General features: G+C 48.5%; 1 protein-coding gene across 2 annotated transcripts in view; it reads right to left on the minus strand.

Moving 5' to 3' along the window:
- Positions 1-26581, minus strand: part of spryd3 (SPRY domain containing 3) — a 472395-nt gene that overhangs the window by 320553 nt on the left and 125261 nt on the right. For both annotated transcript variants that reach the window (XM_072494086.1, XM_072494085.1), the window contains exon 7: positions 24251-24400. In XM_072494086.1, coding sequence (XP_072350187.1) covers positions 24251-24400 — 150 coding nt within the window. The remainder of the gene's footprint in view (positions 1-24250; positions 24401-26581) is intronic.

Raw genomic sequence — 26581 nt, forward strand, 5'->3', positions numbered from 1 at the left:
TGTGGTGTAGGTACACCCACAGTGCTGTTAGGGAGGGAGTTCCAGGGTGTTGCCCCAGCGACAGTGAAGGAACGGCCGATATATTTCCCAGTCAGGGCGGTAAGTGACTTGGGAGGAGAACTGCAACAAAGGATGACCAAAAAAAATTAAGAAAGATTAAGGAAATTGATAAAGAAAGGGGTGGCACGGTGGCATCAGCACTGCTGCTTCACAGCTCCAAGGTCCCAGGTTCGATTCCGCGCTGGGTCACTGTCTGTGCAGAGTCTGCACGTTCTCCCCGTGTGTGCGTGGGTTTCCTCCGGGTGCTCCGGTTTCCTCCCACAGTCCAAAGATGTGCAGGTTGGGTGGATTAGCCATGATAAATTACCCTTAGTGTCCAGGGATGTGAAGATTAGGTCATGGGGTTACAGGGATAGGGCGGGGTGGATGGGCGAGTGGACATACATGGAGCGCTCTTTTGAAGGGTCGGAGGGCCTCCTTCTGTACCGTAGGGATTCTATGATTCTATTATCCAGGGATTTCAGTTAGTGGAAGGAATTGAGAAGCTGGTGCTGTCCTCCTTGACGAAGAGACGGTTGAAAGGGCATTTCTTAGAGGTGTTCGGAATTATGAAGTGCCTGGAGTGAGTAGAGAGAGATAAACTGTTCCCATTGGCTGTCGTCTTCAGGACCAGATAGCACCGATTGAAGGTGATTAGCAAAAGAATCAAAGACAACATGAGGAAAAACCATTTTACGCACGAGTGGCACAGATCTGGAATATGCTGCTTGAAAGAGAATGGCGGAGGCAGATTTAATCATGGCATGAAGAGAAAAACATTGCAGAGCTACAGGGAAGAGCAGCTGTGTTCCTCGTACATTTAATGGTTAATCGACAGAAAACTAAAAATAGGAGTAAACCGTTAATTTTTAGATTGGTAGTTGCATACCACAAGGATCAGGGCTTGGGACTCAGGTATTTACAATCTAGATTAATGACTTGGACGAGGGGACTAAGTGTAATGAATCTAAGTTTGTTGATGATACAAAGTTAATTGGGAATGTAAGCTGCGAGGAGGACACAAAGAAGCTACGAAGGGATACAGGCAGATTAAGTGAATGGGCAGGAACATGGCAGGTGGAGTTTAATGTAGGGAAGTGTGAAGTTATCAACTTGGGAAGGTAAAAAATAGAAAACATTTTTGAAATGACTGGCAAATGTTTGCATTCAGAGGGACCTGGGTGTTCTTGTACTTGAAATCACAGAAAGTGAACATGCAGGTACAACAAGCAATTTAGAAAACAAATGGTATGATAACTTTTTCTTTTACACCAGGGGTTGTAGTAAAAGATTAAGGCTTACAACAATTATACAGGGCGTTGGCGGAACCACACCTGGGATCAGGTGTACAGCTTTGGTCTCCTTATCTAAAGAACTATCTACATGCCTTGGAGGAGTGCAGTGAAGGTTCACTGACAGGTGATCTCATTGAAACATAGAAGATTCTGAAGGGGTTTGACAGGGTGGATACTGAGAAATTGTTTCCCCCCTACCTGGGGTGTGACAGGGTGGATACTGAGAGATTGTTTCCCTCTGGCTGGTGTTTGACAGGGTGGATACTGAGAGATTGTTTCTCCCTGTCTGGGGTTTGACAGGGTGGATACTGAGAGATTGTTTCCCCCTGACTGGGGTTTGACAGGGTGGATACGGAGAGATTGTTTCCCCCTGGCTGGTGTTTGACAGGGTGGATACTGAGAGATTGTTTCTCCCTGTCTGGGGTTTGACAGGGTGGATACTGAGAGATTGTTTCCCCCTGGCTGGGGTTTGACAGGGTGGTTACGGAAATATTGTTTCCCCCTGGCTGGGGTTTGACAGGGTGGATACTGAGAGATTGTTTCCTCCTGGCTGGGGTTTGACAGGGTGGATACTGAGAGATTGTTTCTCCCTGGCTGGGGTGTGACAGGGTGGATACTGAGAGATTGTTTCCCCCTGGCTGGGGTTTGACAGGGTGGATACTGAGAGATTGTTTCCCCCTGGCTGGGGTTTGACAGGGTGGATACTGAGAGGTTGTTTCCCCCTGGCTGGGGTTTGACAGGGTGGATACGGAGAGATTGTTTCCCCCTGGCTGGGGTTTGACAGGGTGGATACTGAGAGATTGTTTGCCCCTGACTGGGGTTTGACAGGGTGGATACTGAGAGATTGTTTCCCCCTGGCTGGGGTTTGACAGGGTGGATACGGAGAGATTGTTTCCCCCTGGCTGGGGTTTGACAGGATGGGTACTGAGAGATTGTTTCCCCCTGGCTGGGGTCTGACAGGGTGGATACTGAGAGATTGTTTCCCCCCTGGCTGGGGTTTGACAGGATAAATACTGAGAGATTGTTTCCCCCTGGCTGGGGTTTGACAGGGTGGATACTGATTGTTTCCCCCTGGCTGGGGTTTGACAGGGTGGATACGGAGAGATTGTTTCCCCCTGGCTGGGGTTTGACAGGGTGGATACGGAGAGATTGTTTCCCCCCTGGCTGGGGTTTGACAGGGTGGGTACTGAGAGATTGTTTCCCCCTGGCTGGGGTTTGACAGGGTGGATACTGAGAGATTGTTTCCCCCTGGCTGGGGTTTGACAGGCTGGATACTGAGAGATTGTTTACCCCTGGCTGGGGTTTGACAGGGTGGATACTGAGAGATTGTTTCCCCCTGGCTGGGGTTTGACAGGGTGGATACTGAGAGATTGTTTCCCCCTGGCTGGGGTTTGACAGGGTGGATACTGAGAGATTGTTTCCCCCTGTCTGGGGTTTGACAGGGTGGATACGGAGAGATTGTTTCCCCCTGGCTGGGGTTTGATAGCGTGGATACTGAGAGATTGTTTCCCCCTGGCTGGGGTTTGACAGGGTGCATACTGAGAGATTGTTTCCCCCTGACTGGGGTTTGACAGGGTGGATACGGAGAGATTGTTTCCCCCTGGCTGGGGTTTGACAGGGTGGATACTGAGAGATTGTTTCTCCCTAGCTGGGGTTTGACAGGGTGGATACGGAGAGATTGTTTCATCCTGGCTGGGGTTTGACAGGGTGGATACTGAGAGATTGTTTCCCCCGGTCTGGGGTTTGACAGGGTGGATACTGAGAGATTGTTTCCCCCTGGCTGGGGTTTGACAGGGTGGATACGGAGAGATTGTTTCCCCCCTGGCTGGGGTTTGACAGGGTGGATACTGAGAGATTGTTTCCCCCTGGCTGGGGTTTGACAGGGTGGATACTGAGAGATTGTTTCCCCCTGGCTGGGGTTTGACAGGGTGGATACTGAGAGATTGTTTCCCCCTGGCTGGGGTTTGACAGGGTGGATACTGAGAGATTGTTTCCCCCTGGCTGGGGTTTGACAGGGTGGATACTGAGAGATTGTTTCCCCCTGTCTGGGGTGTGACAGGGTGGATACTGAGAGATTGTTTCCCCCTGGCTGGGGTTTGACAGGGTGGATACGGAGAGATTGTTTCCCCCTGGCTGGGGTTTGACAGGGTGGATACTGAGAGATTGTTTCCCCCTGTCTGGGGTGTGACAGGGTGGATACTGAGAGATTGTTTCCCCCTGGCTGGGGTTTGACAGGGTGGATACGGAGAGATTGTTTCCCCCTGGCTGGGGTGTGACAGGGTGGATACTGAGAGATTGTTTCCCCCTTGCTGGGGTTTGACAGGGTGGATACTGAGAGATTGTTTCCCCCTGGCTGGGGTCTGACAGGGTGGATACTGAGAGATTGTTTCCCCCTGGCTGGGGTTTGACAGGATAAATACTGAGAGATTGTTTCCCCCTGGCTGGGGTTTGACAGGGTGGATACTGAGAGATTGTTTCCCCCTGGCTGGGGTTTGACAGGGTGGATACGGAGAGATTGTTTCCCCCTGGCTGGGGTTTGACAGGGTGGATACCGAGAGATTGTTTCCCCCCTGGCTGGGGTTTGACAGGGTGGGTACTGAGAGATTGTTTCCCCCTGGCTGGGGTTTGACAGGGTGGATACCGAGAGATTGTTTCCCCCTGGCTGGGGTTTGACAGGGTGGATACGGAGAGATTGTTTCCCCCTGGCTGGGGTTTGACAGGGTGGATACTGAGAGATTGTTTCCTCCTGGCTGGGGTGTGACAGGGTGCATACTGAGAGATTGTTTCCCCCTGACTGGGGTTTGACAGGGTGGATACCGAGAGATTGTTTCCCCCTGGCTGGGGTTTGACAGGGTGGATACTGAGAGATTGTTTCCCCCTGGCTGGGGTTTGACAGGGTGGATACGGAGAGATTGTTTCCCCCTGGCTGGGGTTTGACAGGGTGGATACTGAGAGATTGTTTCCCCCGGTCTGGGGTTTGACAGGGTGGATACTGAGAGATTGTTTCCCCCTGGCTGGGGTTTGACAGGGTGGATACGGAGAGATTGTTTCCCCCCTGGCTGGGGTTTGACAGGGTGGATACCGAGAGATTGTTTCCCCCTGGCTGGGGTTTGACAGGGTGGATACTGAGAGATTGTTTCCCCCTGGCTGGGGTTTGACAGGGTGGATACTGAGAGATTGTTTCCCCCTGGCTGGGGTTTGACAGGGTGGATACTGAGAGATTGTTTCCCCCTGTCTGGGGTGTGACAGGGTGGATACTGAGAGATTGTTTCCCCCTGGCTGGGGTTTGACAGGGTGGATACGGAGAGATTGTTTCCCCCTGGCTGGGGTGTGACAGGGTGGATACGGAGAGATTGTTTCCCCCTGGCTGGGGTTTGACAGGCAGGTTACTGAGAGATTGTTTCCCCCTGGCTGGGGTTTGACAGGGTGGATACTGAGAGATTGTTTCCCCCTGGCTGGGGTTTGACAGGGTGGATACGGAGAGATTGTTTCCCCCTGGCTGGGGTTTGACAGGGTGGATACTGAGAGATTGTTTCCCCCTGTCTGGGGTTTGACAGGGTGGATACGGAGAGATTGTTTTCCCCCTGGCTGGGGTTTGACAGGGTGGATACTGAGAGATTGTTTCCCCCTGGCTGGGGTTTGACAGGGTGGATACTGAGAGATTGTTTCACCCTGGCTGGGGTTTGACAGGGTGGATACTGAGAGATTGTTTCCCCCTGTCTGGGGTGTGACAGGGTGGATACTGAGAGATTGTTTCCCCCTGGCTGGGGTTTGACAGGGTGGATACGGAGAGATTGTTTCCCCCTGGCTGGGGTGTGACAGGGTGGATACTGAGAGATTGTTTCCCCCTGGCTGGGGTTTGACAGGGTGGATACTGAGAGATTGTTTCCCCCTGGCTGGGGTTTGACAGGGTGGATACTGAGAGATTGTTTCCCCCTGGCTGGGGTTTGACAGGGTGGATACGGAGAGATTGTTTCCCCCTGGCTGGGGTGTGACAGGGTGGATACTGAGAGATTGTTTCCCCCTGGCTGGGGTTTGACAGGGTGGATACTGAGAGATTGTTTCCCCCTGGCTGGGGTTTGACAGGGTGGATACGGAGAGATTGTTTCCCCCTGGCTGGGGTTTGACAGGGTGGATACGGAGAGATTGTTTCCCCCTGGCTGGGGTTTGACAGGGTGGATACGGAGAGATTGTTTCCCCCTGGCTGGGGTTTGACAGGGTGGATACTGAGAGATTGTTTCCCCTGGCTGGGGTTTGACAGGGTGGATACTGAGAGATTGTTTCTCCCTGGCTGGGGTTTGACAGGGTGGATACGGAGAGATTGTTTCCCCCTGGCTGGGGTTTGACAGGGTGGATACTGAGAGATTGTTTCCCCCTGGCTGGGGTTTGACAGGGTGGATACTGAGAGATTGTTTCCCCCTGGCTGGGGTTTGACAGGGTGGATACTGAGAGATTGTTTCCCCCTGGCTGGGGTTTGACAGGGTGGATATGGAGAGATTGTTTCCCCCTGGCTGGGGTTTGACAGGGTGGATACTGAGAGATTGTTTCCCCCTGGCTGGGGTTTGACAGGGTGGATACTGAGAGATTGTTTCCCCCTGGCTGGGGTGTGACAGGGTGGATACTGAGAGATTGTTTCCCCCTGGCTGGGGTTTGACAGGGTGGATACTGAGAGATTGTTTCCCCCTGGCTGGGGATTGACAAGGTGGACACTGAGATATTGTTTCCCCCTGGCTGGGGTGTGACAGGGTGGATACGGAGAGATTGTTTCTCCCTGGCTGGGGTTTGACAGGGTGGATACTGAGAGATTGTTTCCCCCTGGCTGGGGTTTGACAGGGTGGATACTGAGAGATTGTTTCCCCCTGGCTGGGGATTGACAAGGTGGATACTGAGAGATTGTTTCCCCCTGGCTGGGGTTTGACAGGGTGGATACTGAGAGATTGTTTCCTCCTGGCTGGGGTTTGACAGGGTGGATACTGAGAGATTGTTTCCCCCTGGCTGGGGTTTGACAGGGTGGATACTGAGAGATTGTTTCCCCCTGGCTGGGGTTTGACAGGGTGGATACGGAGAGATTGTTTCCCCCTGGCTGGGGTTTGACAGGGTGGATACGGAGAGATTGTTTCCCCCTGGCTGGGGTTTGACAGGGTGGATACTGAGAGACTGTTTCCCCCTGGCTGGGGTTTGACAGGGTGGATACTGAGATATTGTTTCCCCCTGGCTGGGGTGTGACAGGGTGGATACTGAGAGATTGTTTCCCCCTGGCTGGGGTTTGACAGGGTGGATACTGAGAGATTGTTTCCCCCCTGGCTGGGGTTTGACAGGGTGGATACTGAGAGATTGTTTCCCCCGGGCTGGGGTTTGACAGGGTGGATACTGAGAGATTGTTTCCCCCTGGCTGGGGTTTGACAGGGTGGATACTGAGAGATTGTTTCCCCCTGACTGGGGTTTGACAGGGTGGATACTGAGAGATTGTTTCCCCCTGGCTGGGGTTTGACAGGGTGGATACTGAGAGATTGTTTCCCCCTGGCTGGGGTTTGACAGGGTGGATACTGAGAGATTGTTTCCCCCTGGCTGGGGTTTGACAGGGTGGATACTGAGAGATTGTTTCCCCCTGGCTGGGGTTTGACTGGGTGGATACGGAGAGATTGTTTCTCCCTGGCTGGGGAATCTACAACACGGAGTCACAGTCTCGGGATAAGGAAACGATCAGTTAGGACTGAGATGAGGAGAAAGGGTCTGAAAGGGTCGTGAATCTACCTCAGAGAGCTGTGGATGCTCAGTCCTCGAGTATATTGAAGACAGAGGCAGGTAGATTCTTGTATGAAAGGGAATTAAGGGGATATCGAGAGCGGGCAGGAAGCCGGAGTCAGAGGGGAAGTGAGGGACGGTGGAGTTAGTGCAGAAAATCAGCCATGTTTTTGCTGAACGACGGAGCAGGCTCAAAGGCTGAATGGCCTACTCCTGCTCCTAGCTTCTGAAGTTCCAATAAATCTACTCAATCACCAGGAATAGCTTTATTGCTGCAATAATATAAACCTCTGATTGAAGAACACTGTTTAAGTTAAAAAGGAAAATCTTCAATATTTTCCCTCTGCTTGCAATCATTCCCGTTTCATCCTGTTTATTTACTCCTCAGTTTAACACCCAACGTGTCCCACTGAACCTGTTTGAGCCTTTATTTTCCAAAATGTAAATGTTGTCCCCCTTTTCTGGCCCCCACTGTCCATTTTGGAAGCACAGTACGAAGTCTTACAACACCAGGTTAAAGTCCAACAGGTTTGTTTCAATGTCACTAGCTTTCGGAGCGCTGCTCCTTCCTCGGGTGAATGAAGAGATATGTTCCTGAAACATATATATAGACAAATTCAAAGATGCCAGACAATGCTTGGAATGTGAGCATTAGCAGGTGATTAAATCTTTACAGATCCAGAGATGGGGTAACCCCAGGTTAAAGAGGTGTGAATTGTACCAAGCCAGGACAGTTGGTAGGATTTCGCAGGCCAGATGGTGGGGGATGAATGTAATGTGACATGAATCCCAGGTCCCGGTTGAGGCCGCACTCATGTGTGCGGAACTTGGCTATAAGTTTCTGCTCGGCGATTCTGTGTTGTCGCGCGTCCTGAAGGCCGCCTTGGAGAACGCTTACCCGGAGATCAGAGGCTGAATGCCCTTGACTGCTGAAGTGTTCCCCGACTGGAAGGGAACATTCCTGCCTGATGATTGTTGCGCGACGTCCGTTCATTCGTTGTCGCAGCGTCTGCATGGTCTCGCCAATGTACCACGCTTCGGGACATCCTTTCCTGCAGCGTATGAGGTAGACAACGTTGGCCGAGTCGCACGAGTATGTACCGCGTTCCTGGTGGGTGGTGTTCTCACGTGTAATGGTGGTATCCATGTCGATGATCTGGCACGTCTTGCAGAGATTGCCATGGCAGGGTTGTGTGGTGTCGTGGTCACTGTTCTGAAGGCTGGGTAGTTTGCTGCAAACAATGGTCTGTTTGAGGTTGCGCGGTTGTTTGAAGGCAAGTAGTGGGGGTGTGGGGATGACCTTGGCAAGATGTTCATCTTCATCGATGACGTATTGAAGGCTGTGAAGAAGATGTCGTAGTTTCTCCGCTCCGGGAAAGCACTGGACGACGAAGGGTATTCTGTCGGTTGTGTCCCATGTTTGTCTTCTGAGGAGGTCGGTGCGTTTTTTTGCTGCGGCGCGTTGGAACTGTCGATCGATGAGTTGAGCGCCATATTCCGTTTGTACGAGGGCATCTTTCAACGCCTGTAGATGTCTGTTACGCTCCTCCTCGTCTGAGCAGATCCTGTGTAAACGAAGCGCTTGTCCACAGGGGATGGCTTCTTTAATGTGTTTAGAGTGGAAGCTGGAGAAGTGGAGCATTGTGAGGTTATCCGTGGGTTTGCGGTAAAGCGAAGTGCTGAGGTGACCGTCCTTGATGAAGACAAGTGTGTCCAAGAATGCAACTGATTTTGGAGTAGTCCATGGTGAGTCTGATGGTTGGATGGAACTTATTGATGTGTAGTCGTTTCAGTGATTTTTCGCCGTGGGTCCAAAGGAAAAAAAATGTCATTGATGTATCTGGTGTATAACGTCGGTTGAAGGTCCTGTGCGGTGAGTAGGTCTGGTTCAAACTGGTGCATGAAGATGTTGGCGTATTGGGGTGCGAATTTGGTCCCCATGGCTGTTCCGTGCGTCTGGAAGAAGAATTTGTTGTCGAAGGTGAAGACGTTGTGATCCAGAATGAAGCGGATGAGTTGCAGAATTGCGTCTGGAGATTGGCAGTTGTCGGTGTTGAGTACTGAGGCTGTTGCAGCAATGCCGTCGTCATGGGGGATGCTGGTGTAGAGTGCCGAGACGTCCATTGTGACGAGGAATGTTCCTGGTTCAACTGGTCCATGGGTGCTGTGTTTCTGTAGGAAGTCCGTCATGTCGCGACAGAAGCTGGGCGTACCTTGTACGATGGATTTCAAGATGCCCTCGATGTAGCCAGAGAGGTTCTCACACAGGGTCCCATTGCCTGAAACGATGACATACAAGAAAGGAAGGGGGACTTGGAGTCATTTAACAATATTGGGGAGAATAGACAAGCCATCACTTGAGATGTATTGACTGTATTTAGGTAGATAAGAAGAGGCACGAGGATCATAGAATTTACAGTGCAGAAGGAGGCCATTCGGCCCATCGAGTCTGCACCGGCTCTTGGAAAGAGCACCCTACCCAAGGTCAACACCTCCACCCTATCCCCATAACCCAGTAACTCCACCCAACACTAAGGGCAATTTTGGACACTAAGGGACAATTTATCATGGCCAATCCACCTAACCCGCACATCTTTGGACTGTGGGAGGAAACCGGAGCACCCGGAGGAAACCCACGTACACACGGGGAGGATGTGCAGACTCCGCACAGACAGCGACCCAAGCCGGGAATCGAACCTGGGACCCTGGCACTGTGCAGCAACCGTGCTAACCACAATGCTACCGTGCCGCCATTTGGCAACGGTCAAATGACACATTTTCCATGGTTGTGACAAGAATTAGAATCTTGTCGGTTTCATAAAAATGAAAGAATTCAAAAATCAAAGTAAAGATTATTCTGTCGCAATTTACAAAACGGGAGACAGGCTGCAACAAAGGAAAATTCCATTTGACCGGAATCAATTAAAACAAAGGCGATTTGACCTGGGCTACAAGTTATAACAGGCGCTGGGTGCTTGACCTCGAATACACGTCGTCTGAATTTCTCAGGAGGATGCGGGCAGTGGCTTTGTTCCATTGATTATGCAGGGCCATCTTCAAAGGAAACAAAAAATGCAAGATTCCACCCTTTCAGTGGTTGCCAGGTCTAGTGAAGCCACAACAGGCTCCACGGGTCTTTGTGACTCCCCCTTTTTTTCCACATAATATCCCAAAAGATACACAAAGACTGAAGATTGCACTAAAGAATAAGAGAAGACTGAAATAGATCAGCAACAGAACCAATTCCATTGGAAGGAGGCTCAATGCATATTTTGAAAAAAGGAGTCGTTAACTTCGAGCAGGGCGATTCCAGTTTTTTCATGCAGGTGTTGTAGGGTATCGTTGTTTCTGTGAACAAGTCGGAATAGTTGTGCCCCCAATACAAAGTGATCAAACAGCGTGATATCTTTAGCTGCCCGAATTGACCAGTCGCGTGCACTCTATCTCCGAGCAGTAATTTATCATGACCAGGATTTACAATAACTCTCACGTGGCATATAGTAAAGACCGTGCCCTGATTTCAAAGGGTTCTGGTCTGCCACTGGAAACAATCATCACCCATTTGCAGCCCAAGTGTTCGACAAAGGCTGAAACGGGTCACATCACCGTGCCAGCCACTTACTGTTTGAAACAGGAAGCTCAAAATGGCAGAACTGAGGAACAGCATATCCGGAAGATTTGTTCCGTTCATAATCTCTTGATGCCTGCCAATAAGGAAATCGCAAGTGAAGCTCGCAGTCTTCAACGAGGCCGAGTGGAGGATTTCTCCAGCAATTGTGGGTTTTGTGCTCTCCAGACTGTGATGGGCAGCACGGTAGCACAGTGGTTAGCACTGTTGCTTCACAGCGCCAGGGTCCCAGGTTCGATTCCCGGCTTGGGTCACGGTCTGTGTGGAGTCTGCACGTTCTCCCCGTGTCTGCGTGGGTTTCCTCCAGGTGCTCCGGTTTCCTCCCACAAGTCCCGAAAGACGTGCTTGTTTGGTAATTTGGACATTCTGAATTCTCCCTCTGTGACCCGAACAGGCGCCGGAGTGTGGCAACTAGGGGATTTTCACAGTAACTTCATTGCAGTGTTAATTATTATTATGATAGTCAGTCAGTGACACAGCAATAGGAAAACCTGAACAAGAGCTCCATTATAGGCAATAAATGGTTAAGCGTGATGTCTACACACTGAAAGTCACTCATGCAATAGAAATTTGGCATGATATTAAGTGATTATTTTCATGACTAGCTTCAGAACTAATCACAAAATTAAAAACACAAAATATGCAAAGTGTTATCCAAAAATAACCCTTCCTTTGTTGTTTCTTTGATCAGTACTGCAATGTTTGTTCCTGGCGATTTCTCATTTTCTTTTTCCTTTTGCATTTCCAATTTTCTTTCCCCCTTGGCTCGCAGCCTCCTCTTCACTTACCCTATCAACAGTTTGTTTCTTTTATTGAGATGTTGCGGTGACCTCCATTCCAGAACTCTGAGCCTTTGATACTTTTATCTCGCTTTAGTGCCCAAGTCTGGTCCAGCTCAGAGTCGCAGTGTTTGCCGTCAAAATGCCAAACTGTCTCGCCCGCACTTCTGCATATTCCGATCCATTTAATGACCTTTAGGGATATCTTGTGTTTCAATGGTGCCAGGCAACTACCGCTGGAACTCAAATTAAATCCGAAAAACACTGTTCCTGTAATGTGACGGGAATGCTCTGACCTTTGATTAAGCGTTTAATCCTATCTGCCCCGCACACACCTACACTAATTGCTATTCACACTTCACTGAATTGTTTCTCAATGGAAACTGCCAGTTGCTGAAAACGTGGATTCTGGTCCCATTTCTGGGGAGCCTTCTCCAGCACCTCAGACCTATTTTTGAATGAAATGTAAGGAACACTTACAACTGTGGAACATTGTATTGATACGCTCAAATATTCGATGAGTCGGACAGCACGGTGGCGCAGTGGTTAGCACTGATGTCTCAGGGCGCCGAGGTCCCAGGTTCGATCCCAGCCCCGGGTCACTGTCCATGTGGAGTTTGCACATTCTCCCCGTGTCTGTGTGGGTTTCACCCCCACAACCCAAAGATGTGCAGGTTAGGTGGATTGGCCATGCTAAATTGTCCCTTAGTGTCCAAAGATGTACAGGTTAGGTGGATTGGCCATGATAAATTGTCCCTTAGTGTCCAAAGATGTGCAGGTTAGGTGGATTGGCCATGCTAAATTGTCCCTTAGTGTCCAAAGATGTGCAGGTTAGGTGGATTGGCCATGCTAAATTGTCCCTTAGTGTCCAAAGATGTGCAGGTTAGGTGGATTGGCCGTGTTAAATTGTCCCTTAGTGTCCAAAGATGTGCAGGTTAGGTGGACTGGCCATGTTAAATTATCCCCAAGTGTCCAAAGATGTACAGGTTAGGTGGATTGGCCATGATAAATTGTCCCTTAGTGTCCAAAAAGGTTAGGTGGGGTTACTGGATTACGGGGATAGGGTGGAGGCGTTGACCTCGAGTAGGGTGCTCTTCCCAAGGGCCGGTGCAGACTCGATGGGCTCAATAGCCTCCTTCTGCACTGTAAATTCTATGTTCTATGTACCTCATCATTTAATTCAGCATTCTCTGAACCTTGCCACACGGTTCTTCACAGTCTTCAAATGACACCATCCTGTATGTTCTTCCCCCTCACAATGTCGAAATAAAACTCACTTCATTGGCTCTCTGAGGGCCTGAAAGCTTCCTTGACATGACTTTCCCTTTCTCCCACAGGCTCTTGAAATCAGCTAGCTGCTGCTTGTAGATTTACCTCATCTTCCCTCCTACTCGTTTTAACTTTGGTGGCATCCTGCACCAATCACCTTAAAGCTTCCAAACATTTTTAAAAACCACCTAGTTTTGACAATAGAATACCTCTGCAGCCCCTGTCATTCGGAGCAGAATGCCAGACCAGCAGGTCAACAAGCAGGCTGATTAGGAAGTGTTGGGGGCCGGAGAGGAAGCAGGGTATAGTGCGACTGTGTACAAAAATGGCAGACCATTGTTGCAATGCCACTTTCTGCAACAGCATTGCTTGTACAGGAAAGAGAAGTAAACACAGCAACATTGGAAGAGAAGACCGGCCGTGGGAGAGGATTCGTGGGGGAGCCACTCAAGACAGGCCAGGGCAACTCCAGGCCAGGCCACAGGAGGGAGCATGGAGATAAGTTGAGTCACGCTCTCAGTAAAACGCCAGTTTCCGTGGCAAGGACTCCTACCCATCCCGGGATTGTCTGCGTATCTCATCGCTTCTCCTCGCCAGCAAGGAGAAAAGTAAAACGTCACGCCTGCGTGCTTCTTTCCTAACTGATGTGACCTATGTACCCACACGGCTCATACGCCAGGGTCAGCGTCAGATTGAGCCGACCCAGTTAACAGTTCCAAAGGCTTTACAAATCGGATGAAGCAGCTAATTATGAGATTCAAAAACTTTAAAACTTGCTGAATCTTTATATTTCCATTATTTCTATGTTTTTAAGTTAACATAATCAGTGTCTACTCTAGACAACACACATAAAAATAGAAACACTTCAACGACTGACTCAGTTTCTGTTTAAATCCAAAGTATTATCATTGTTTACTGGAAATACAACTATCCAAACAGACGTCAGAAACATTTATACTGCAAGCAAACACAAACATTTTGATGTCATTTGGATCTTTCAAAGGAAAAAAGAATATTATCCACTCAATTATTTCTAATCCTAATGGGTACGGGGGGGGGGTGCCAGTGGACTGGAGGATTGCAATCGTTACACCCTCAGTCAAAAACCAGGAGAATGATCAGAGTAACAGGTCTGTCCATCTAACGTCAGTCACGGTGATAGTCTGGGAGAAAATTAGCAGCCACTTGGACAAGATGGGCTACTAAAGGTGAGCCAGCACAGATTTGTTTGGGGTTACTCATATATGACGAACAGTGTTTTGATGAGGTGAGAGACAGGGTGAAAGGGACACTGCAGCAACTCACCAAGGCTCTTTCGACAGCACCTTTCAAACCCGCGACCCCTACCATCTCAAAAGGCAAGGGCAGCAGATACCTGGGGACCCCACCACCTGGAGGTTCCCCTCCAAGTCACTCACCATCCTGACTTGGAAATATATTGGCCGTTCCTGCACTGTCGCTGGGGCAACAACCTGGAACTCCCTCCCTAACAGCACAGTGGGTGTACCTACACCACACGGACTGCAGCGGTTCAAGGCGGCGGCTCACCCCCACCTTCTCAAGGGCAATTAGGGATGGGTAACAAATGCTGGCCTAACCAGCGCTGCCTCAGCCCATGAACAAATAAATGAACATAAAATGTGCAAATGGTCTTCCAAAAGGCTTTTGATAAAGTAGCACATAATGAGCAAAACTGAAGCCCAAGAAAGGAGGATTGGAGCAACTTGGATGCAAAGCAGAGTTGCGATGAATGTGCAGTGGAGTTCCCAGGGTTCAGAATAAGGAGCAAAAACAGAAAATGCTGGATAATCCCAGGAGGTCTGACAGCATCTGTGGAGAGAGAAGGGAAGCGAACGTTTCGAGTGTGGATGACTGTTTGAAAGCAGCTTTGACAGAGTCATCCAGACTCGAAACATTCGCTCCCTTCGAAACGAGGCACGTGGATAGGCAGCATGGTAGCACAGTGGTTAGCACCGTTGCTTCACAGCTCCAGGGTCCCAGGTTCGATTCCCGGCTTGGATCACTGTCTGTGCGAAGTCTGCACGTTCTCCCCGTGTCTGCGTGGGTTTCCTCCAGGTGCTCCGGTTTCCTCCCACAGTCCAAAGATGTACAGGTTAGGTGGATTGAATTTGATAAATTGTCCCTTAGTGTCCAAAGATGTGCAGGTTAGGTGGATTGGCCATGATAAATTGTCCCTTACTGTCCGAAGATGTGCAGGTTAGATGGATTGGCCATGATAAATTGTCCCTTCGGTGTCCAAAGATGTACAGGTTAGGTGGATTGGCCATGATAAATTACCCGTTAGTGTCCAAAGATGTACAGGTTAGGTGGATTGGCCATGTTAAATTACCCCTTACTGTCCAAAGATGTGCAGGTTAGGTGGATTGGCCATGATAAATTGTCCCTTACTGTCCGAAGATGTGCAGGTTAGATGGATTGGCCATGATAAATTGTCCCTTAGGTGTCCAAAGATGTACAGGTTAGGTGGATTGGCCATGATAAATTACCCCTTACTGTCCGAAGATGTGCAGGTTAGGTGGATTGGCCATGATAAATTGTCCCTTACTGTCCAAAGATGTACAGGTTAGGTGGATTGGCCATGTTAAATTACCCCTTAGTGTCCAAAGATGTACAGGTTAGGTGGATTGGCCATGATAAATTGTCCCTTACTGTCCAAAGATGTACAGGTTAGGTGGATTGGCCATGTTAAATTGTCCCTTAGTGTCCAAAGGTTAGGTGGGGTTATGTGGTTACAGGGATAGGGCAGTGGAGTGGACCTAGGTAAGGTGCTCTTTCAGAGGGTTGGTACAGACTTGATGGGCCACCTTCTGCACTGTTGGGATTCTATGATTTATTGCCCATCCCTAATTGCCCCTTGAGAAAGTGGTGGGGAGCCGTCTTCTTGAGCCGCTGCAGTCCGTGTGGTGTAGGGGCACCCACCGTGCTGTTAGGGAGGGAGTTCCAGGATTTTGACCCAGTGACAGTGAAGGAATGGTTAGATTCTCTCTGGTTGAAAATGTTCATTGCCTATCACTGTTACTTGTCATTTATCAGCCAATGCCTGAATATTGTCCAGACATTGTTGCATGTGGCAAGGACTGCTTCAGTATCTGAGGATTTGTGAATGGTGCTGACCTTGCGCAGTTTGTTATCATGACCATGGCTGCAGTCGGGGTGCAGAACATTTAAGCAAACAGTGGGGTGGAATAAACGTTCCATATCCTGTTCAGAAAGTGATACACGCAGTAACCTAACATTAGTGATGGGGAGACAAATACAAAAAGTCTGCTGAAATGGGCCAGAGAAATAGCAATTCAAATTTAACACAGAGGAGTATGAAGTGATTTTAAAAGGAATAATGAGGAGGCAATATAAACTAAGGGGTACAATTTTAAATGGGTTCTGGGAAAGAGACCAGAGGGCTCACATACAGAAATAATAATCATCTTTATTATTGTCACAAGTAGGCTTACATTAACACTGCAATGACGTCCCTAGTCGCCACATTCCAGCGCCTGTTCGGGTCACAGAGGGAGAATTCAGAAAGTCCAATTCACCCAACAGCACATCTTTCGGGACTTGTGGGAGGAAACCGGAGCACCCGGAGGAAACCCAAGGCTCCCTCTTGTCGACTGTACTGGTTACATCTTCAAAGAATTCCAACAGATTTGTCAAGCATGATTTTCCCTTCATAAATCCATGCTGACTCTGACTGATCCTGCCACTGCTTTCTAAATGTTCCACTATAAAGTCCTTGATAATGGATTCAAGCATTTTCCCCACTACCGATGTTAGGCTTACTGGTCTATAATTCCCTGCTTTCTCTCTACCTCCCTTTTTGAATATCGGAGTGACGTGAGCTACCCTCCAATCTGCAGGGACTGTTCCAGAGTCTATAGAATCCCGGAAGATGACCACCAATGCATCCACTATTTCCAGAGCCACCTCCTTGAGCACTCTGGGATGCAGATTCTCAGGCCCTGGGGATTTATCCGCCTTCAATCCCATCAGTTTTCCCAGCACCATTTCTCTACTAATATTGATCTCCTTCCGTTTCAGGTCAACTGTTGGCAACTGTTGGCACATTCAAACCACTGGCCACATCTGCATCAAAATTACCATGAGTTTGTTTTCATCCCATATCGATTATTTTATTTATTTATTCATCCCCCTCCCCCACCCCCCACCCCCAATTAAGGGCAATGGCAATTTAGCGTGGCCAATCCACCTACCCTGCACATCTTTGGGTTGTGGGGGTGAGACCCACGCAGACACGGGGAGAATGTGAAAATTCCACACGGACAGTGACCCAGGGCCAGGATCGAACCTGGGAACTTGGCACCGTGAGGCAGCGGTGCTAACCACTGCGCTAACGTGCCGCCCGTCTTACGTCGATTATTAGCTGAGCACAAGCAAGCGAGCAGACCAAGAAAGCTCGACAAAAAGAATGCCAAAAGAAAACATTCCAGTTGGAAGATCTCAAATGGACCAAGACCGCAAGGAAGAGTTAGCTCGGAAATCAGCTGAGCACAAGGGTACGAGAGCTGTAAAAGCACACCAGCTGCCGAAGCTTTCAATGTGATAGCTTTTCCCGACTTTTGGACAAAAACAGAAGACAAAACGCACCAAGCTCATCCCTCTAGTGCACCCTCAGCTGGTTCAACCCCCCCAACCCTACGAGGCCACTACCCTACCGCGGAGTACATCAGATTACATGGGATCTACAACATAGAAACAGGCCATTTGGCCAGAAGACATCGGAGCAGAATCAGGCCACTCGGCCCATCGAGTCTGCTCCGCCACTCAATCATGGCTGATATTTTCTTAACCTCATTCTCCTGCCTTCTCCCCATAACCCCTGATCCCCTTATCAATCAAGAACCTATCTATCTCTGTCTTAAAGACACTCAGTGATTTGGCCTCCACAGCCTTCTGCGGCAAAGAGTTCCACAGATTCACCTCCCTCTGGCTGAAGACATTCCTCCTCATCTCTGTTTTAAAGGATCGTCCCTTTAGTCTGAGATTGTGTCCTCTGCTTCTAGTTTTTCCTACAAGTGGAAACATCCTCTCACATCCACTCTATCCAGGCCTCGCAGTATCCTGTAAGTTTCAATAAGATCCCCCCTCATCCTTCTAAACTCCCAATGAGTACAGACCCAGAGTCCTCAACCGTTCCTCATACAACAAGCTCTTAATTCCAGGGATCATTCTTGTGAACCTCCTCTGGTCCCTTTCCAAGGCCCCAGCACATCCTTCCTTAGATACAGAGCCCAAAACAGCTCACAATACTCCAAATGGGGTCTGACCAGAGCCTTATACAGCCTCAGAAGTACATCCCTGGTCTTGTATTCTAGCCCTCTGACATGAATGCTAACATTGCATTTGCCTTCCGAACTGTCGACTGAACCTGCACATTAACCACTCCCTGTGGGAGTGAGATCCACATTCTCCCCACTCTCTGGGTGAAGATGTTTCTCCTGAATTCCCGATTGGATTTCGTGGTGATTATCTGATATTGATGATCTCTGGTGATCCTCTGCCCCACAAGAGGGAACCTTCTCTCTGGATCCACTCCATCAAAAACCTTTCCGAATTTTAAACACCTCTGTGAGGTCACCCCTCAGTCTTCCTTCTCCCGGAGAGTAAAGACCCAGCCTGTCCACCCTTTCCTGACAGGTAAACCCCCACATTTCTGGCATCCAGTGCCACAATATCCTTCTGTAATAGTGACCAGAACTGCACACAGTACCGTCTAAGTGCTCTAACCAAGGTTCGATACAATTTAGCATAACTGCCACACTGGTGATCGGAAGTAAAATCAGAAAGTGTTGGAAAAACTCAGCAGGTCTGGCAGCATCTGTGGAGAGAGAAGCCGAGTTAACATTGAGTCCATTATAACTGTTCTTCATAAGGACTCGAAACGGTAACTGTTTCTCGCTCCACATGCTGCCAGACCCGCTGCGTTTTTCCAGCACTCTCTAGTTTCACTCCCTACTTTTCAATTCTACGCCTCTGGAAATAAAGCCCAGCGTTTGGTTTGCTTTTTTTTTTATAAATGGCCTTGCTAACCTGTGCTTTTAGTGACTGAAGCATGTGTACTCCAAGATCCTTTTGTTTCACTACCCCACCTAGACTTGCACATTCCAAGTAATAAGTGATCACCCTTATTATCTAAGATCTGTGTTACGATCTATACTAAATTCACTTTTCACAAATTAAAATGAATGATTTCCTTGTTCTAGTGGCGTGGGGCAGTAATTCGGCACTCTAGTCAGTTTTATTTTGCTGAAATCAGTCCTCCACACAAGTGAAATGTAATTCCATATACTATTTTGTCTACGTTAACTCTTCTTTATTCAGATTGCAAAGTTTGACTTTCTCAAAGCCATCATTACGGTTCCTCCTCTTTACATTGGAGTTCACGCTTCAAGCTGCTCTCTCCAATGCAAATAAATCTGTGCGATAACCCGAACTGCACACATTATTCTAAATGAGCCTATTACATTGTAAAACCCCAGCATAATCTCTGTAGATTTAAACTCCCCCAGTTTAGCTGGGTTGGTTTAACTCAGTTGGCTGGACAGTTGGTCCGTGATGCGGAGCGAGACCAGCAGCGTGGGTTCAATCCCCCGCACCAGCTGAGGTTATTCATGGGGGCCCCGCCTTCTCAACCTTGCCCCTCGCCTGAGGTGTGGTGACCCTCAGGTTAAACCACCACCAGTCAGCTCTCTCTCCCTCAAAGGGGAAAGCAGCCTATGGTCATCTGGGACTGTGGCGACTTTACTTTTACTCAACTCCACCAGTAAACACGTAGCCCAATATTCTCTTTGCTGTTTAATACTTTCCCATATTGTCTAGACATTGAAATAACGAGTCCCCTTATAAGACCCTTTTACTAATTCTCATTCTATTTCAATGTGGCATTGTACAATATGTACAATTGACCGGGACGGCGTGACTCTTTGTTTCAGAGTCTAAGTGCTACCACCAGCGGAAAATCGCAACATTTTCCGAGGAGACGAGATTCCATTTATGCAAATGGGTCAGAGCACTGCTCACGTGCATCCCGCCCGAGTCCCCAATCTCCAGGCAATTGATTCGCTGGGATCAGGAATCCCATTGTGAGCCTGACAAGCTGGACCAGCTTTTGAGTGCTCCATTCACCCCAGACTCTCATTCCAGCCAAAATGTTGGCTGCTAAAGGATCTGCACCTGGGTTCCTGGATGCAGCCATCCACGGGATGTTGGATGCCGTTGAGGAGAGGAGGGACACCCTCTTTCCCATGATGGGGCAGAGACCACAGCCAGCAATTATCAATCAAGCCTGGGAAGAAATGAAATGTTATTGTCACAAGTAGGCTTCAAATGAAGTTACTGTGAAAAGCCCCTAGTCGCCACATTCCGGCGCCTGTTCGGGGAGGCTGTACGAGAGGTGGCAGATGTAGGGAGTGCTGGCTGTCCGCTGTCTCACCAAAAGGACCGGCATGCAATGCAAGAAGATGAACAACTTCCTCTGAGCAGCTCCGGTGAGAAACCACCTGTGAGATCCTGGCAACGCTCCCATCCCAGACCCCTGATATCTGCCCCCAAATCCTTATATGCAGGAACACTACACATCTACCAACGTGTCCCTCAGAACCCACCCTCCAGGAACCCCCAACTTGTGCCCTACCCTCTGTGGCCAGGCACCTTGCCCACATGTACCACCAGCTAGAAAATCCCCCATAAAACTGATGTATTTACATCTCACTACGTCCTTTCTATGTCCCCAAGGATAAAGCTGGCCAGAATTGAAGGGAGGGTCAGAAGGTGGGCGGGGCATGCCCGAGATACAGGTCCACACCCCCTTTGAAGAAAGGGCCGTGGAAGTTGCCGAGGGAAGGCCGAGGAGAGAGCTCTGGCTGACATGGAGTTCGGCAAGTGACCAATGCAACGCAGATGTCCTATCTCAAGTGAGGCGCTCATCTCCCGATTTGGGCTTCCAGCCCGTTAATTGCATTCAAATTAATGCAAAGGAGCTGTTTGCATGTGGCGGGAATCCCGCTATAGCCAGAGGGGTGGGACCAGAGACTGGGGACTGGGTCTCCCACTCGGTGCCAATCCCGTTTTTGGCCTCACGTGGGATTCTCTACCTGATTCCGATTCCCGATCTTTGCAGTGGGGGAAGCAGACTGTCCCGACCCGTACTTCCCAATATCTCTCAGAGAATCGGTATTAAGTTTGACATTTCTTCACTTAATTGAGTAACTGATATGAATCTTTCTGCAAATTGTATCGAGCTCGTTTATGTAGCTTAGAATCAAGAGGTCCCAATTACGACTTCCCCCTTAGTATGACAGTGTAACTCTCCAGAGTTGTCCATTTTCCTTAACTAATTTATTATTCTGCACAATATCCCATTTGGAATTCTTTTACTAACTATTGTTTAAAAGTTCAAATCAACCATTACACAGTGAGCTTTGCTTTATTTGCTACTCCAGATTACGGAGTAGATGGTTGAACAGGCCCCACCCTATCTGCCCGTGCTAGTTTTTAAAAATCCATTTATTACTATACTGGTTTGATTGTTTCCAATCCCATGGAATATTTCAAGGGCCAAATGAGTTGCTATGACTGCAATGGGTAGCAAGTCAGTCAAGAAGCTGCTCAAGTGGTCTTTATGGACTGGAGGAAGAGTAACATGTGCCCCCTTACCCCTGGCTTTCTCGCTCTGGCTCCCCGAGTTTGGTTGACTCCAACCATCTTTCGGAATGGCTCGGAAGCATTTTCTCTTCTGTCTGTCTAGCCCTCCGGCTTCTCCCTGCGAATCTCTTCAATGGACAAGGGTTTCCCCACAGAAAGGAGGTTAAAATTGGAGGCTGCTCTTGCACACCGCAAAAGAATTTATCACAACAGAGGAACTCGAGAGATGATCAGCGATCTGTCCTCTCAGCTGGGGAATGAGGAAATATGATTGCTGCTTAGGGTTGGTACAGCTTTTAATAGTCCTTCACTTTGTTGCCGTCAGCTGCCCCTCGATTTGAGGATGGTGTCTACACAGGGTGGCGAGTTGCTGCCATGAATCTTCACGTGACCGAACAGACCGATTCCCGATCCACTGATCTTTGGGCACAAGTGTTCAGGATGTCCCGTGAAGCAGTGGGATCCGGAAGGATTTGCTTCCCTTTCCTTCCTCCTCTGCTAGCACCCTGCCTCACCATTAAGATGTTGTGACTCCGAATGTGAAGCAGCTTGATAGACAAGTCGCCGCCATTTTGAACTGGGAGCAGCTCCTCCCAGCCAGTAATGTCAATGCTGCCACAGTTGAAGGAGAGCTCGAGCGTCTTTGAAGCATTTTCTTTTGTCCTCTCCTGGAACATTGGCCATTTGAGAGTTGAGAAAACTGGACCTGGTGGGGGAGACACTTTGTGGCCATCCAGACTTAAGTGTCCAGCCCATGAAAGTTGGTTTTGCAGGAGCTTTGCCAAAAGGCTTGTGGAGCTTTTGGTCATCTGTCCTAATACCCCTTACGTGGCCATGTTTTGTTTTAGAATGCTCCTATGAAGTGCCTCGGAATGTTTCATTACTGTACATCAAAGTCACTACATAACTACAAGCTGTTATTGTTGCCTTTGGGGCGCTGCCTCTCCCCTTGTCGGCATCAGACTCAAAGAAGGAGTCCTGCACATTCCCATCCCCTTGGTTCTGTTTACTCCCCCCCCCCTCCATGTCAATCAATCAGAGGCTAACTAAAATCTCCCCCAGCAATAATCTCGTTTCCTGACTCGGTTTACAGATTTCCTCTTCCCTTCCACAATTAGAAGGTTGGGAGGACAATTCCACTAATTCAACAGATTCGATTTATCATCAACCTCAAATGATAACGATTCTGTCTGAGCCTAATCTCTGCACACAGGTTTTCCCACCTTCACCAATACGGTCACTTCCCCTCCACATTTCTTAGCTATTCTGTCCCTCCTAAAAATATTACACCCAATGTGTTTACTTTCCACTCCTGCTCGGTCTGAAGCCAAGTTTCTGTTCACGTTGTTCAACCTATCTGCTCCTGTGACATCATTAGCTCTAACGCCCCGTTTGTTTCCCACACTCGGTGTCTTTGCAATACAGGCTCTTTGTCTTCCCAAAGTTGGTATTTAAATCTACTCCTTTTCCCTGGGGGATTTTCACCTTCACTCTCGTCTTTATCCGGCTTATAACAGATCAATTTGATTTTCCACCTTTACTTTATTCCTCTTGCAGGAAAACACTTTTGGTGGAGTGTTTTCTCATTTCTTTTATTTAACTCGTCTATTCCTACACTCTTGATTTTATCTTTTGGATTGAACTCATTTTCCCAGTTCCCTTTCTTGCGTGTTCAGCTCATTCGGTTCCTTTCTGTTCAGCTGCAGGCCATCCTTGTGGAATACCCTCACACCTTCCTCAAATCCACTCTATAATGTCCCACAAGTGCCTGAAGCAGCCCTTCCCCGAATCTTACTTCTTGAGCCACCTGGCAGGGGAGCAAATCGAACATTTCCTCCGATTAAACATTGGGAAGGCTGAAGCCATTGTTTCCAGTCGCCGCTCCAAAATCTGCTTCCTCGCTACCATTCTTCTCCCTGGTAACAGTTATCAGATAGTTCATAACCTCAAAGTCATATCTAATCCCTGATCTGGAGCTTCAACTCCACTTTCCCGCCCTCTGCTGATATCACTCGATCCTCTGGAGACCACAAATCTGTCAATCGCAGCCTTAAGTATCTCACAAATGCCCGTCTGTGACTCTGCGTGGGGTTAGTGGGTCATGAATTGGGATGATGATTCAGGCACGCAGGACAACTTGGCAGCCACTTCCCTCGCTGCAAAGCCCGAAGCAAGCAGCAGGCATACAAATCAACTCCAGCCCTCTTTTGGCAATACAAGAATGCGGCGGTGTGCTGAGAAATACTTGCGGGTGAAACACGGTGTGCTGTTAAAATTGCACTTTTTGAGCGGCAGAGGTCGACTTAAGAGTTAGAAGGTAACTGGCAGAAACTCAACCTGTGCTTACAGTAGGCCTGCCAAATACTACAGCATGGCCGTCCTCAGTAAAATTGCTAGCCAATGCCCAGCTCCGTGAGCACTGGGAGTGGCACACTGGAAACGCAGGGCCAAGAATTTCCGGTTGCATTTCTCCTTTGTTTCGCAGAACTTTAAATTGGAAGTCAGTCGCATGTCTGGGATTAGTTTAGAAATGCTTTTGTGCTAAATTGGCCACATCACTCAGAAAGGCAACGAGGACAGCTGGTGTGGGAAATGGAAAATATTTCTATTGAAGCCCTCGGGCTGCTGGTCGGGGGTTGCAGTTAAGGCACATTCATAGGGGCAGCGTAAAGGGAACTCGATAGGAACTGGCCATGCTTTGTATTGACACTGGCTGGCCTAGTCCCCAGCACTAACATCTCCTTCACCTCCATTCGCATAACTATTTGTCACAATAGAAAAGAAATGGACAATGTGCTTCATGTGCAACTTACCTTTCTTGCCAGTCCCAAGGCAATGTAGCATTTTTCACCAGGGTCAACGATCTCCACTTCAAAATAATGGCTCCTGGTGCTGAGGGCATGTCGTGCTTGTGCCAAACCCACATCCATGATGCTCTTCCCTTTGCCGACATATTCTAATAGCTAGAAACAAGCCAAGGGTGGTGACAGGGCAGGAAGAAAGATGAAAATTAACTTGGGGTCGAGAGTCAGCAAACCAAAAACAATTATTTAAGGCCGTATTTATTTGTTGCTGTGACAAAATGCCTCAAATAGGAAGCTTTTAAAATGCCCCTTTCAAGCATCCCACACGTTGCCGATTCCTCTATGCTATTCAATTGATGGAGGCATTTTTCACATGAGAGTCTGAAGGATGAGCATTAGCAGTCTATTACAAGCGGCATCATAGAATTTACAGTGCAGAGGAGGCCATTTGGCCCATCAAGTCTGCATCAGCCCTTGGAAAGAGCACCCCATTTAAACCCAGACTTCCAACCCATCCCCGTAACCCAGTAATCCCGCCTAACATTTTTTTGGACACTAAGAGCAATTGACCATGACCAATCCACCTAACCTGCACACCTTTGGACACTAAGGGACAATTTAACATGGCCAATCCACCTAACCTGTACATCTTTGGACACTAAGGGGCAATTTAACACGGCCAATCCACCTAACCTGCACATCTTTGGACACTAAGGGACAATTTAGAATGGCCAATCCACCTAACCTGCACATCTTTGGACTGTGGGGGGAAACTGGAGCACCCGGAGGAAACCCACGCACACACGGGGAGAACGTGCAGACTCCACACAGACAGTGACCCAGCGGGGAATCGAACCCTGGCGCTGTGAAGCCACAGTGCTAACCACTGTGCTGCCCTTGGAATCGATTGTGTTGCACGTGGTGCTGGTGCCAGCCCATCCACAGTCGCTGAACCGGTCCCGGTGCGGCGCCGGCTTTGCTGTCAAAGAAGTCCAAGAATCCTGCCCCTCCCTTAGGTTAGGAATTACTCACCGATTTTAAGATTAACATGGATAACAGTACATTTAAAATACAAATTGGCTGTGGTCGAACACACCCCATTCTGAACCCAAGTTAGTGTTTCTGGATTTCGCCTCCGAATCCCACATCTGATTGGGACATGAGGGTTTCCAAGCTCCACTCCCAAAAACATGTTTTAAAACCTTCTCTCAAAATAAGGCTTTCCATGAGCAGGTTGCATTCCAAAACGCACTCCACATTTTCCAAAGGACTCTATTGAACAGACCTTCCGCTCCGCCTATGCCAGGGAATCTATTCCAGGTTTTACACCACCCCTTACAAGGACCTCTAGCTGCCAAGCAACTATATGCCGACGCTGTTTACTGTACGTGCGAAGTGGAACGCACTGACGTCACTGTTGCTGCACTGGATAATTGCCGTGATTTGCTGTGAAACTGGTGCCGGTCACGATTTCGGTGTCAAAAACTGATTCTTTGCCCAATCGCATTTCCCGATTTCGGCGTCGCCGAATCCCGACAATGGTCTTTTGAGCCAGGGTTCCATTCTGGAATCTCCCCGTCCAGTTGTAAACAGTTCATTAGACCATAAGACATAGGAGCAGAATTAGGCCACTCGGCCCATCGAGTCTGCTCCGCCAGTCAATCATGGCTGATATTTTTCCCATCCCTATTCTCCTGCCTTCTCCCCATAACCCCTGATCACCTTATTAATCAAGAACCTATCTATCTCTGTCTTAAAGACACTGAACTGGAATCGTAACAAATGGTGCCAGGCCAGTTTGGCTATGGGAACCGTACAGCTGATCTGAACATGGAGCTCCATGAATCTACAAGGATATTTTGAAAAGTTAATTGGCCCGTCACTCAATTTAACATTAGCAGTAGCATAAAGACTGCCTTTCACACTTCCATTTAAGTTGTAAATGAGACATCACCACCACAAAGCACTAAAATACAGCCAATTTCCTACAGTAACAGAAACACATCAGGACATAGTTTTCATATCACGGCGGTCTGATAATATCTCAAAATTAAAGAAAAATTCACAGTCAAGTTATACGTACCAAAGAAACTGATTGCACTACAGAACAATGTCAAAACTGGATAACCTTTGCACTACATACTTGTGTACTACCAAACCTTGCAATATTTACAGTTCTGCCTTACAAAAACAGCTCTTCCACTTGTAGTCCTACCTATGTTGAATTCAAACAATGCAATTAGAAGGCTCCCCCATACACCTTCATTAGCCTGGAATTAAATCATTTTTGCATAGTCTTAAAAAAATAATCCGCGTGCTGTCACAGTTTTTGCCGGTTAT

This window comes from Scyliorhinus torazame, chromosome X (genome assembly GCF_047496885.1).
Source record: "Scyliorhinus torazame isolate Kashiwa2021f chromosome X, sScyTor2.1, whole genome shotgun sequence".
Taxonomy (NCBI): domain Eukaryota; kingdom Metazoa; phylum Chordata; class Chondrichthyes; order Carcharhiniformes; family Scyliorhinidae; genus Scyliorhinus; species Scyliorhinus torazame.